The sequence below is a fragment of the Scyliorhinus canicula genome, chromosome 9 (assembly GCF_902713615.1).
Source record: "Scyliorhinus canicula chromosome 9, sScyCan1.1, whole genome shotgun sequence".
In the NCBI taxonomy this organism is placed as follows: Eukaryota; Metazoa; Chordata; class Chondrichthyes; order Carcharhiniformes; family Scyliorhinidae; genus Scyliorhinus; species Scyliorhinus canicula.
The window spans coordinates 2659926-2673863 of record NC_052154.1 but is presented as its reverse complement, the minus strand read 5'-3'; the positions used below and the strand labels follow the sequence as shown (position 1 = coordinate 2673863).

The window sequence follows — 13938 nt, the reverse complement described above, 5'->3', positions numbered from 1 at the left end:
GCTTCCGCCTTGTCTTTTGCAAAGTTGTACTGGGCTCCTCCATCATTGAGGATGGGGATATTTGTGGAGCCTCCTCCTCCAGTGAGTTGCTTAATTGTCCACCACCATTCACGGCTAGATGTGACAGGACTTCAGAGCTTCGATCTGAACCGTCGCTTAGCTCTGTCCGAGCTGCTTATGTTGTTTGGCACAACGTAGTCCTGTGTTGTAGCTTCACCAGGCTGACACCTCATTTTTAGGTATTTTGCCCCATGTCCTTTAATTGGTTCAATTTAACAATAGACTTTGAAAGAACACCAGATATGCGGTCAGGCAAATTACTGTCTCATGATTCAAACAATCTGATTACATTTTTAATGGTTGTCAGGTGTTGTGATGTTTGAAATGAATCCCAGTAACCAGGACAGGACAGGAGTTTATGGAGGCAAATACAGGAACTGGCACGAGTACCTTAAATTCTGGTGGATGTTGGAAAATGTTAAAGGATAAGGGAACAGGCTGGGTACACGTGATTCGGATTATAGACTGGCTCAGTGGGTGAATGCTGACAGGAACTGAATGAGCCTGTGGGACAGAAACAAACCTGTTAAAATATCACAGCGTGAATCTCTCAGCCTGAGTTTCCAGCTGTCCTTGGGAATAAGAATGGAAAGTATAATTTCACCAGTCTGTGTAGGGTTGTTTGAGATCAATTTACTCTCGTACCCCCACTGTGAGATGGTAGGAGGACATGAGATCTTAATAACAGCTCAATCCATTTTAAGTGCTGTCCGTAGGTTAGGTGACGTGTGAAGGTGTTTGTCGATAAGAGGGGGAGGGGACGAGCTTGTTTCAAGGTGGGTGGAGGAGGAGGTTGACAAGTACAGCACAATGATTCATCCGAGTGCAAATCGGACAGAGGGAACCTCTTAGTGCGAGACCTCATGGTGACTTGTTTCGAAGTGCACATTGCTGCAGTTTGCCCAATGGGATAACTGTCTTGTGAGTGCAGAGCTGCCGATGTCGAGATATACAAAACTGACATTCACCTCAGGAAGGACTTTGATTCCAATGAAGTACTTTGGAAGTACAGTTGCTGTTTGCTGGAGGAAAGGCAGCCGGCAGGTTTTGCACAGTAAGATCCCACCAACAGCAATGAAGTCAATTATCTCTTTAAATATTTGTCATAGATCAGACAGCACAGAAAAGACCCTCCGGCCCATCGAGCCTGTGCCGGTCAAAGACAACCACCTAACCATTTCCCAACACTTGTTCACAGCCTTGGATTGGATTTTATTGTCACATGTACCGAAGTACAGTGAAAAGTATTTTTCTGCGGCGGACGGAACATACACAGTACGTACATAGTAGACAAACAAGAATAATCAACAGAGAACATTGACAAATGGAACATCGACAAACCGTGATTTGTCTGCCCTGGGATCGCAAACGCACATCTAAATCCTTCTGAAACATTATGAGGGTCTCTGCCTCCACCACCTTTTCAGGCAGCGAGTTCCAGACTCCCACCACCCTCTGGGTGAAAAGGTTTTCCCTCACATCCCCTCTAAACCTCCTGCCGCCACCTTAAATCTCTTCCCCCTGGTCATTGATCCCTCAACCAAGGGGAACGGTTTCTTCCTGTCTATTCTATCTGTGCCCCTCATAGTTTTACACATCTCAATCATGTCCCCCCCCCTCAGTCTCCTCTGCTCCAAGGAAAATAACCCCAGTCTATCCAATCTCTCTCCATAGCTAGAACTCTCCAGCCCAGGCAACATCCTGGTAAATCTCCTCTGCACCCTTTCTAGTGCTATCACATCCCTCCTCTAATGTGGTTTCCAGAACTGCGCGCAATACTCTAAGCTGTGACCTAAAAAGCTGGTTTAGTGCACTGGGCTAGACAGCTGGTTTGTGATGCAGAACAAGGCCAGCAGCGCAGGTTCAATTCCCATACCAGCTTACCCGAACAGGCGCTGGAATGTGGCGACTTGGGGCTTTTCACAGTCACTTCATCCTTGTGACAATAAAAGGTTATAAACTCTTTGCCTCGGTTAATAAAGGCAAGTATACCATATGCCTTCTTAACTTATGTATCCACCAGCTCTACTACCTTAAGGGACGGGTGTACATGCACACCAGGGTCCCTCTGATCCTCGGTGCTTCCCAGGGTCCTGCCGTTTATCTGTATTCCTTTGCCTTGTTTGTCCTGCCCAAAGGCATCAGTTTACACTTATCTGGATTGAATTCCATTTGACACTGATTACCCCATCTGACCAGCCCATCTATCCTGTAATTGAAGGCTGTCCTCCTCACTATTTACCACTCCACCAATTTTTGTATTATCCACAAACTTACTGATCAACCCTCCTACATTCATATCTAAATTATCTATATAAACCCCAAACAGCAAGGGCCCCAACACTGCCCCCTGTGGGACCCCACTGGACACAGGATTTCAGTCAGAAAAACACCCCTCGACCATCATCCTCTGCTTCCTGCCACTCAGCCGGATCCAATTTGCCAAATTTCCTTGGATTCCACGGGCTCTTACCTTCACTATCAGTCTCCCATGTGGGACCTAATCAAAAGCCTTGCTGAAGTCCAAGTAGACTGTCAGATGCATTTTTCCTCATCTACACACCTGGTCACTGCTTCAAAAAATTCAATCAAGTTGGTCAGACATGACTTCCACATGCTCCCCTTAACCAAACCATGCTGACTGTTCTTAAATAATCCCTGCCTCTCCAAATGCAGATTAATTCTGTCTCTGAGAATTGCTTCCAATAGTTTCCCCATCACTGAGGTTAGACTAACTGCCCTGTAGTTTCCTGGTTTATCGTGTCCTCCCTTCTTGAATAATGGTACCACATTGGCTATCCTCCAGTTCTCCGACACCTCTCCTGTGCCAGAGAGGAATTGAAAATGATTGCCAGCACCCCTGCTATTTCCTCCCTTGCCTCACAGCCTGGGATACATTTCATCTGGCCCTGCATATTTATCTGCTTGTTGAGGGATAAACATGAGTAGGACACTGGGGAGAACTCCATGCTGTTTAAAAAGTGCTCTAATCTTTAATTTGCACCGTAATAGCATATTAACATCTTGCTGCAATCAACACCCTGGGAGTTACCATTGATCAGAAACTGTACTGGATTAGCCATATTAATACTGTGACAACCAGAGCAGGTCGAAGGCCAGGAACCTACGGCACGTAACTCACCTCTTACATAAGAACTAGGAGCAGGAGTAGGCCATCTGGCCCCTCGAGCCTGCTCCGCCATTCAATGAGATCATGGCTGATCTTTTGTGGACTCAGCTCCACTTTCCGGCCCGGACACCATAACCCTTAATCCCTTTATTCTTCAAAAAACTATCTGTCTTTACCTTAAAAACATTTAATGAAGGAGCCTCAACTGCTCCACTGGGCAAGGAATTCCATAGATTCACAACCCTTTGGGTGAAGAAGTTCCTCCTAAACTCAGTCCTAAATCTACTTCCCCTTATTTTGAGGCTATGTCCCCTAGTTCTGCTGTCACCCGCCAGTGGAAACAACCTATCCGCATCTATCCTATCTATTCCCTTCATAATTTTTAATGTTTCTATAAGATCCCCCCTCATCCTTCTAAATTCCAACGAGTACAGTCTCAGTCTACTCAACCTCTCCTCATAATCCAACCCCTTCAACTCTGGGATTAACCTAGTGAATCTCCTCTGTACACCCTCCAGCGCCAGTACGTCGTTTCTCAAGTAAGGAGACCAAAACTGAACACAATACTCCAGGTGTGGCCGCACTAACACCGTATACAATTGCAACATAACCTCCCTAGTCTTAAACTCCATCCCTCTAGCAATGAAGGACAAAATTCCATTTGCCTTCTTAATCACCTGTTGCACCTGTAAACCAACTTTCTGTGACTCATGCACTAGCACATCCAGGCATGGTTTAATATTTTATCATTTAAATAATAATCCCGTTTGCTGTTATTCCTACCAAAATGGATAACCTCACATTTGTCAACATTGTATTCCATCTGCCAGACTCTAGCCCATTCACTTAACCTATCCAAATCCCTCTGCAGACTTCCAGTATCCTTTGCACTTTTCGCTTTACCACTCATCTTAGTGTCATCTGCAAACTTGGACACATTGCCCTTGGTCCCCAACTCCAAATCATCTATGTAAATTGTGAACAATTGTGGGCCCAACACGGATCCCTGAGGGACACCACTAGCTACTGATTGCCAACCAGAGAAACACCCATTAATCCCCACTCTTTGCTTTCTATTAATTAACCAATCCTCTATCCATGCTACTACTTTACCCTTAATGCCATGCATCTTTATCTTATGCAGCAATCTTTCGTGTGGCACCTTGTCAAAGGCTTTCTGGAAATCCAGATATACCATATCCATTGGCTCCCCGTTATCTACTGCACTGGTAATGTCCTCAAACAATTGCACTAAATTAGTTAGGCACGACCTGCCCTTTATGAACCCATGCTGCGTCTGCCCAATGGGACAATTTCTATCCAGATGCCTCGCTATTTCTTCCTTGATGATAGATTCCAGCATCTTCCCTACTACCGAAGTTAAGCTCACTGGCCTATAATTTCCTGCTCTCTGCCTACCTCCTTTTTTAAACAATGGTGTCACATTTGTTAATTTCCAATCCACCGGGACCACCACAGAGTCTAGTGAATTTTGGTAAATCATCATTAGTGCATCTGCAATTTCCCTAGCCATCTCTTTTAGAACTCTGGGATGCATTCCATCAGGGCCAGGAGACTTGTCTACCTTTAGCCCCATTAGCTTGCCCATCACTACCTCCTTAGTGATAACAATCCTCTCAAGGTCCTCACCTGTCATAGCCTCATTTCTACCAGTCGCTGCCATGTTATTTGTGTCTTCCACTGTGAAGACCGACCCAAAAAACCTGTTCAGTTCCTCAGCCATTTCCTCGTCTCCCATTATTAAAACTCCCTTCTCATCCTCTAAAGGACCAATATTTACCGTAGCCACTCTTTTTTTGTTTTATATATTTGTAAAAACATTTACTGTCTGTTTTTATATTCTGAGCAAGTTTACTCTCATAATCTATCTTACTCTTCTTTATAGCTTTTTTAGTAGCTTTCTGTTGCCCCCTAAAGATTTCCCAGTCCTCTAGTCTCCCACCAATCTTTGCCACTTTATATGCTTTTTCCTTCAATTTGATACTCTCCCTTATTTCCTTAGATATCCACGGTCGATTTTCCCTCTTTCTACCGTCCTTCCTTTTTGTTGGTATAAACCTTTGCTGAGCACTGTGAAAAATCGCTTGGAAGGTTCTCCACTGTTCCTCAACTGTTCCACCATAAAGTCTTTGCTCCCAGTCTACCTTAGCTAGTTCTTCTCTCATCTCATTGTAATCTCCTTTGTTTAAACACAAAACACTAGTATTTGATTTTACTTTCTCACCCTCCATCTGTATTTTAAATTCCACCATATTGTGATCGCTCCTTCCGAGAGGATCCCTAACTATGAGATCATGAATCAATCCTGTCTCATTACACAGGACAAGATTTAGGACCGCTTGTTCCCTCGTAGGTTCCATTACATACTGTTCTAGGAACTCCTCCTCAAGGTTGCCTTGACCGACCTGATTAAACCAATCGACATGTAGATTAAAATCCCCCATGATAACTGTTGTACCATTTCTACATGCATCAGTTATTTCTTTCTTTATTGCCTGCCCCACCATAACGTTACTATTTGGTGGCCGATAGACTACTCCTATCAGTGACTTTTCCGCCTTACTATTCCTGATTTCCACCCAAATGGATTCAACCTTATCCTCCATAGCACCGATGTCATCCCTTACTATTGCCCGGATGTCATCCTTAAATAACAGAGCAACACCACCTCCCTTACCATCCACTCTGTCCTTCCGAATAGTTTGATACCCTCGGATATTTAACTCCCAGTCGTGACCATCCTTTAACCATGTTTCAGTAATGGCCACTAAATCATAGTCATTTACGATGATTTGTGCCATCAACTCATTTACTTTATTCTGAATACTACGAGCATTCAGGTAAAGTACACTTATGTTGATTTTTTTTACCTGTTTTGAATCTTAACATCTCCAGTTTTATTCCTTTTAGTATTACTGGGCCTATTCACTGAGCTCCCCTCAGTCACTGCACCTTGTACTGTCGCCCTTTTTGATTTTTGACTATGTCTTCTCTGCCTTGCACTTTTCCCCTTACTTCCTATTGCTTCTGTCCCTGTTTTACTACCTTCCAACTTCCTGCATCGGTTCCCATCCCCCTGCCACATTAGTTTAAACCCTCTTGACCCCCCAAAGCCTGTCCACCATCCACGAGGCACAAGTCAGGAGTGTAATGGAATACTCTCCACTTGCCTGGATGAGTGCAGCTCCAACAATACTCGAGAAGCTCGACACCATCCAGGACAAAGCTGCCTGCTTGATTGCTCCCCCTTCCACAAACATTCAAACCCTCCGCCACCGGGGAACAGTGGCAGCCGTGTGCACCATCTACACGATGCACTGCAGTAACTCACCAAGGCTCCTTTGACAACACCTTCCAAATCCACGACCACTGCCATCTAGAAGGACAAGAGCAGCAGATACCTGGGACCCCCACCACCTGGAGGATCCCCTCCAAGTCACTCACCACCCTGACTTGGAAATATATAGGCCGTTCCTTCACTGTCACTGGGGTAAAATCTTGGAACTCCCTCCCTAACAGCACTTTGGGCGTACTACACCTCGAAAACTGCAGCGGTTCAAGAAGGCAGCTCACCACCACCTTCTGAAGGGCAACTAGGGATGGGCGATAAATGCTGGCCTAGCCAGCAACACCCAGATCTCATCACTGAATAAAACGAAAAGTGGGCACTTCTGGCTTAAGATGGTTGCAAATGCTTCAGTCTTTTCCTTGGTGTAGAGCTTGGGTCTGATTAGTTGTGGGATCACTTACCTCAGACTATTACATGCTGCATCAACTGCTTAATATTCTCGCGGTCCTGTGGTGGAGCTTCACTGGATATTTAGGTGTGCCCATTGCTGCTCCTGCATGCTCTCCTGCACTTTTAATGAAACCAGGGTTGACCCGTGTGATGGTAGAGTGGAGAATATGCCGGGCCATGAGGTTACAGATTGTGATTGTGTACAGTTCTGCAGTGCCTTATGGATGCCAAATTTTGAGTTACTATTGTTGTTCAAAATCTATCCCGTTTAACTCGATGGTCGTGTTATGCAATATGATGGAGGGGATTCTCAATGTGGAGGTGGAACTTGATCTGTACAGTGACTATGTGGTGATTACTCCTTCCATGTCACAAGAACACGAGAACTAGAAGCAGGAGTAGGCCACCAATCCCTTCTTGTTCGGACAACCCTCTCACCCCAGGGTGAATCTCCTTTTGTTTGCCTCCAATGTTACCATATCCTTTTTTCGGTAAGGGGACTAAGCTGTCAGCGATATTCCAGGTGAGGCCCTGCCAAAGCTCTGTACAATAGATACAAAGCCTCCCTATTTTTAAACTCCAACCCCTTTGCAATAAAGGCCAAAATGCCATTTGCCGCCTTGACTACTTGTGGACTTGCCTGCTACCTTTTTGTGATTCATGCACTAGAACACCTAGATCCCTCTGTACTTCACTCACCTGCAGTCTCTCCATCGAGATAATAATCTGCCTTTTGATTCCACATAAAATCTCTATTTGCCGGGTTTTTGCCCAGTCACCCAATCCATCTGTATCCCATAGCAGAATCACAATATCCTCATCACAAAATGCCCTTCCATCTAATTTTGTATCATCGGCAAATTTGTCAACCTTACACTCTGTTCCTTCCTCCATGCCATGGACAGATGCATGTGAGACAATAGATTAATGCGAATGAGGTGAGTAGGTACCCCCCCACCCCGGGGATTCTGGGAGAGTCCGCTCGATTTGTCACCATCACAATTGTTACAAACCCGAGTAAGGAGGGGTGATTGGCTCCGTGTCTTTATTCAAACTCCCCTCTGCTGGCAGCAACAAGGTTTCATCTAACAAGGTTCCCTTTCCCCTGGATGTTTTTTCCAAAGCCAATAGTTATGTTTTAAAAAGGAGTGATTTTAACCAGGCTTTCTTGGGTTAAGATAGAATGAGTTTATTAACTATTAAAAAGGATAAAGAGAAATTATAAAACACACACATCTACATTCATACAAATTGGAAGTGAGAATTAAGTCCGAAAGTAATGAAATATACAAAAAGTACAGAACAGTCCTTGATTTGCGAGTATTCGATGATGAAATGTGTCGTCACGATTCGAGATTCCGATAGAATTGACTTCAGCAGCTGAATAGTAATGTTCTGTTCTTTGGCAGAGAAATTCCCCAGTTCTCTTTTGAGCTGCAATCCTTTTGTTGGCTGAGGCTGACTTCCACAGTCAGAGAGAGAGAAAGATTTGAGATGTACCTGCAAGGATGGTTATTTGTCAGGGGGACTGCTGGCTGCTTCTGTCACCTCCAGTATGAAAAACGTCCAGCTGCTTACCCTCACAGAGCACAGACAGACAGATATTGGGGCAGCTCCTTCAGCGAGCTTTTAATCCATTCTTTGTATATTCAAGTGGAAAGCAGAATCCACAATTCTGTTGAAGCATTACTTAGAGGATCGCTTGATATTCAATGGATATTATATCCTTTTGTCTTTACTGGAGATGGCAATCAGTCCCTGGATGCTTTCCGAAGTATCTTGTCTGGAAACAGGGAGGGGTTCCATTGGCCCTGAGAGGTACCCCCTGCAGCCATCCAGCCAGTGGTTTGTGTACATTCTCAGCCATCTTTGGATTTGCGTCCAGGTCCATTTATAAAAAGAAACTTAAAAAAGGGGGGAGTAGTTGCTTTGGAGGGATTTGGATAGGTTAAGTGAATGGCTAGGGTCTGGCAGATGGAATACAATGTTGACAAATGTGAGGTTATCCATTTTGGTAGGAATAACAGCAAAAGGGATTATTATTCAAATGATAAAATATTAAAGCATGCTGCTGTGCAGAGAGACCTGGGTGTGCTCGTGCATGAGTCGCAAAAAGTTGGTTTACAGGTGCAATAGGTTATTAAGAAGGCAAATGGAATTTTGTCCTTCACTGCTAGAGGGATGGAGTTGAAGACTAGGGAGGTTATGCTGCAATTGTATAAGGTGTTAGTGCGGCCACACCTGGAGTATTGTGTTCAGTTTTGCTCTCCTTCCCTGAGAAAGGACATACTGGCGCTGGAGGGTGTGCAGAGGAGATTCACTAGGTTAATCCCAGAGCTGAAGGGGTTGGATTACAAGACGAGGTTGAGTAGACTGGGACTGTACTGGTTGGAATTTAGAAGGATGAGGGGGGAACTTATATAAACATATAAAATTATGAAGGGAATAGATAGGATAGATGCGAGCAGGTTGTTTCCACTGGCGGGTGAAAGCAGAACTAGGGGGCATAGCCTCAAAATAAGGGGAAGTAGATTTAGGACTGAGTTTAGGAGGAACTTCTTCACCCAAAGGGTTGTGAATCAATGGAATTCCTTGCCCAGTGAAGCAGTTGAGGCTCCGTCATTAAATGTTTTTAAGGTAAAGATAGATAGTTTTTTGAAGAATAAAGGGATTAAGGGTTATGGTGTTCAGGCCGGAAAGTGGAGCTGAGTCCATAAAAGATCAGCCATGATCTCATTGAATGGCGGAGCAGGTTCGAGGGGCCAGATGGCCTACTCCTGCTCCTAGTTCTTATGTTCTTATGTTATGTTCCTGGAAGATTTTGGGATTAGTACTGGTAAGAATATGTTGAAAAATTCACAAAATCCGTAGATAATCCAGCAGGAGTGGAGCTGCCCTTTCAATATGGCAGCTTGATCCTCGGGAAGTCTCTCATCCCCACGCTCTATCCCAATGATTGACCAAAGGCTTGGTGTATTGACCCAAAATCTATGTGCCCAAGAGGCCGATTTGCAAAGCAGCATTCAGAGGCTTGATGATACGGCAGAGAGAATCCTGCATGTGGAGCTTAATGCCTCCTCTATGGAGGCAAGAATTCAATCCTTGGAAAACTGGTTGAGTGGCACAGCAAAGGTTCTGGAGAATTGGAGAAACGATCGGAGAAAGAATATCCGAATCATTGGTCTGCTCTAAGGTGTGGAGGATTCCATGTGGATTATACAAGTCTGGGCAATCTGGTGGTGAGTTGGCGGGCCTGGACCATTTCTTCTTTGAAGCTCCTGGAGGCCTCGGAAAGCCAACTAGAGCAATCTGCCGGCTGCATTGTGCCCGAATGAAAGTGCAGCCATTAGATGCCGGGAGATCCCTCTTCTTGCCATGCCTCACAAAATCTATCTGGTAAATCTGCTTTTAGAGAGAGACAGTTTGTCTGCCGAATATTAGGCTATATCAACTGGCCTCTCATCTAAGATTCATCAGCGACTGGGATAGGATGGATCCCGTGTCCACCAACAAGACAGGAGATCTAAACTGACTTCCATCTCTCCTATCCAAGACAGCCCAGACTTTCTATCTGGTCTAATCGAGCATGGATTCGATACCTGGAGAGGTAGAGGCAGTTGTAGGCTGGGGCACGTAGAATTTACAGTGCAGAAGGAGGCCATTCGGCCCATTGAGTCTGCACCGGCCCTTGGAAAGAGCACCCTCTCCAAGCCCACACCTCCACCCTATCCCCGCAACCCAGGCCCACCTTTTTTGACACTAACCGTAATTTATCATGGACAATCCACCTAACCTGCACATCTTTGGAATGTGGGAGGAAACCGGAGCACCCGGAGGAAACGCACGCAGACACGGGGAGGACGTGAAGACTCTGCACAGACAGTGACCCAAGCATCGAACCTTGGACCCTGGAGCTGTGGAGCAACTGTGCTAACCACTGTGCTAAGGTGCTGCCCTATGTTCAGAGATGCGTCCTTGTCTCCCTTTGAGGAACTGTCAGCGATTTGGCATCCCAGGATAATCCTTCTTTAAGTATTTACAGCTTAGAGACTTTATCCTTGATAAGACTTTGCTGCGTCTTGACTGCTCAATTTCCCCGGTGGAAAGAATCCTGAATCCTGTGGAGCCTAAACAATTGATTATCAAGTTATATGATGTTTTGAACTCCAGGGCCGGCATCACCACGCTGAGTGTCTTGCAGGCATGGGAAAGGGACTTGGATATCAAGATTGATATGAAACATTGGGTAGATATGGGACAGTTCAAGATACAACACCATATTCATATTGTGCCTAGTTTTAGACACAGACTTGGTCCTGTCTTATCCCGGTGCCTAAAGTGACAGGTAGTCGCAGATGATCATGTACATTATTTCCTCTTGTTCCTTCGTATCCTTTTTGCACCAATTCCTCGTTATTTGTTATGTTTATTATAAAAAATGGGGGAAAATCTAATAAAAATTGCATTAAAAAAACTTCAGTATTTTTTGTGTAGTTCCATGGTTTTTTTCACCATGGTCGTGACACCGAGTTACTCCTGGACCTTGAAGTCACCCCACCCAGACTACGTTTTATGCCCTTGCCACCTTCCGTGTTTCTTCCAAGTGGTGTTCACCATGGAGGGTTACTGATTCACCAACTGAGTGAGGGTGCTGGGTGGTCATCAGCAACAGTTTGTCCATGTTTGACCTGATGCTCTGCTGCTTTGCCTGTGTATTTCAGCATTTGTTTTGCCTTGATGTCAGTACATTGACTGTCGGAACATGATCTGTGTGCCCACTCTAGTCCGGTTCGATGTGAGGGTGTAGACAGAATCCTGATTTCTGTGACTTGGGACAGGTGTGCTCCGTGTCTATCACCACCATAGAACTCCCCAAAGCACTTGTAATGGTGAAGTACTTTTTGAAGTGTGTCACTGTTACAATACAGGAAAGGTGGCAGCCAGTTTGTACACCGCAAGATCACACAAGCAGCAATGAAATTGTGATCAGAACATCTGTTTTCATTTCTTTGACTTCATGTCATGGGGTCTTTTAGCATCCATTTTAGAGAGCAGGCAGGGCTTCAATTGAACATCTAACCGGGAAGGCTGCACCTGTGACGCTGCAGCACTGCCTCAGTAACTGGACTGAGACTGTCAGCCTGGATTATGTACTTAAATCTCTGGAGTGGGACGTGGAACCCATGACTTTGTGACTCTGAGATGAGAGTGTTTCCCACTGAACCAATTGGGTGAAGGGATGGGCGGAGCTGCGTCTGTTCCTGCTCATGGTGGTGAGTTCATTTGCTGCTGCTTCTTGTTGTCTAATCGTTAATCCGTCTCTCTTGTACCCTTCTTTCAGGCCCTCCTTCACTCTCGGCAATGATACCCTCCGGGTGCCAATGGCCCTCTTCGCCTTGAACCGGCGCCGGCTGTGTGAACAGTTACGAATGAACACACAGGTGCCGAAGAAAGCGGTGGCGGTGTTGCAAGGGGGAGATCAGCTCCAGCGAAACTGCACCGATACTGATATTGTCTTTCGTCAGGTGAGTCGCAGCTTCTAAAACCCCAAGGTACAGGTGTGGGGAGACCCAAGTTTTATTACTTGGATTGACAGCGAGGTGTGTGCTCATGTAAGTGGCACAGGATTGGGTATAATGTCCAGCACATAGACATGCCACTTAGTAAACAGATTCAGGCTAGTCTCTGCCAAACAAGCCTCCTCCCTCTTTAGCCGCATCCACACATCATCCTAAGGTACCACTTCTAATCACACTGTCTCACTGGGGGGTTCAGGCACTCTTGGGGAACTGCCTGAATAGTTGTCTTTGGTCAGGTAGGCAATTCTCCACAGGGCTGACTGTGACCATAAATCAATCAATCAAGCAACTGTACAGCTATCAGGAGAGGCCTTTCTGCCTGTTGTGTTGGTGCTAGCTCTTTGGAAGTGCTGTCCAATTGAGCCCCACTTACCATTTATTTTTTGCCCATGACCCTGAGGGTCTGTCATCTTCAAATATCTGTCCGATTGCCTTTTGAAAGTTCCTACGGAACTTGATTTCGCCATCTTTTCAGACAGTGTGATCCAGATCACAGCCACCTGCCAGAAGAAATATCTCCTCCGCTTCCCCTCAAATTATTTCACCTGTTATATAAAATCGATGAACTTGGGTTACTGACCCACATGCCAGTTGAAATAACTTCTCTGTAATTGCTCTAACAAAAGCCCTGGCACAATATCCCAGTGGATTGCATTGTAAAACACGAGTTAAGAACTGCTCATGGTGAACTAAGTGGCAGTCTGCTGACCAAGGTGATCTTCATAAGATCAAAGGAAACAGGAGGAGGAGGTAAAGACCCCTCGAGCCTGCTCTACCATTCATTCACATCATGTCTGATCTGATTCTAGCCGTAGTTCCACATTATTGCTGGCTACCATAACAATGAAAAATCAGTCTAACTTGACCTTGAATATATTCAATGATCCTGCCTCCACTGCTGGCTGGAGAAGAGAACTCCAAACCCACTAAGAAATTCATCCTCTTCGCTGTCTTAAATGGGGAGACCCTATTCTTCCTGTAGGAAACGTCCTCTCAGTATCCATCCTGTCAAGCCACCTCACAATCTTCTAATGTTTCAGTAAGATCGCCACTAATTATTCAAAACCTAAACATGTATAGGCCCAAGCTGCTGAACTTCCCTCATAAACACAAACTCCTCATCCCAGGTATCCCCCTAGTGAGCCTGCTCCGCGCTGCCTCTCATCTACACCTGTCCCTCCTTGGGTAAGATGACTCTCTGGTTAACCATTGTTGAAAGTTGCTTTACTCTGCACAACACGAGTATGGAGCAACCGTCATTGTGGCCATGGGTTACACTTGTCAGTTGTAAAGAGGAGTGGTGCTCTGCCCCTGTCAGTGTTTATGAGTTACCCACCTGTGATTACATTGGGTATAATCCTGAGTTCACAAAGAGGACAACTGGAGTGTGGCCTCTGGGATTATGTCCG

At 45.3% G+C, this 13938-nt stretch overlaps 1 protein-coding gene across 3 annotated transcripts in view; it reads left to right on the top strand.

Moving 5' to 3' along the window:
- Nucleotides 1-13938, top strand: part of pepd (peptidase D) — a 224675-nt gene that overhangs the window by 11822 nt on the left and 198915 nt on the right. For all 3 annotated transcript variants that reach the window (XR_005461732.1, XM_038806189.1, XM_038806190.1), the window contains exon 2: nt 12292-12475. Coding sequence is in view for 2 of the 3 variants with exons in the window: in XM_038806189.1 (XP_038662117.1) it covers nt 12292-12475 (184 nt within the window). In the remaining variant the exon portion in view is untranslated. The remainder of the gene's footprint in view (nt 1-12291; nt 12476-13938) is intronic.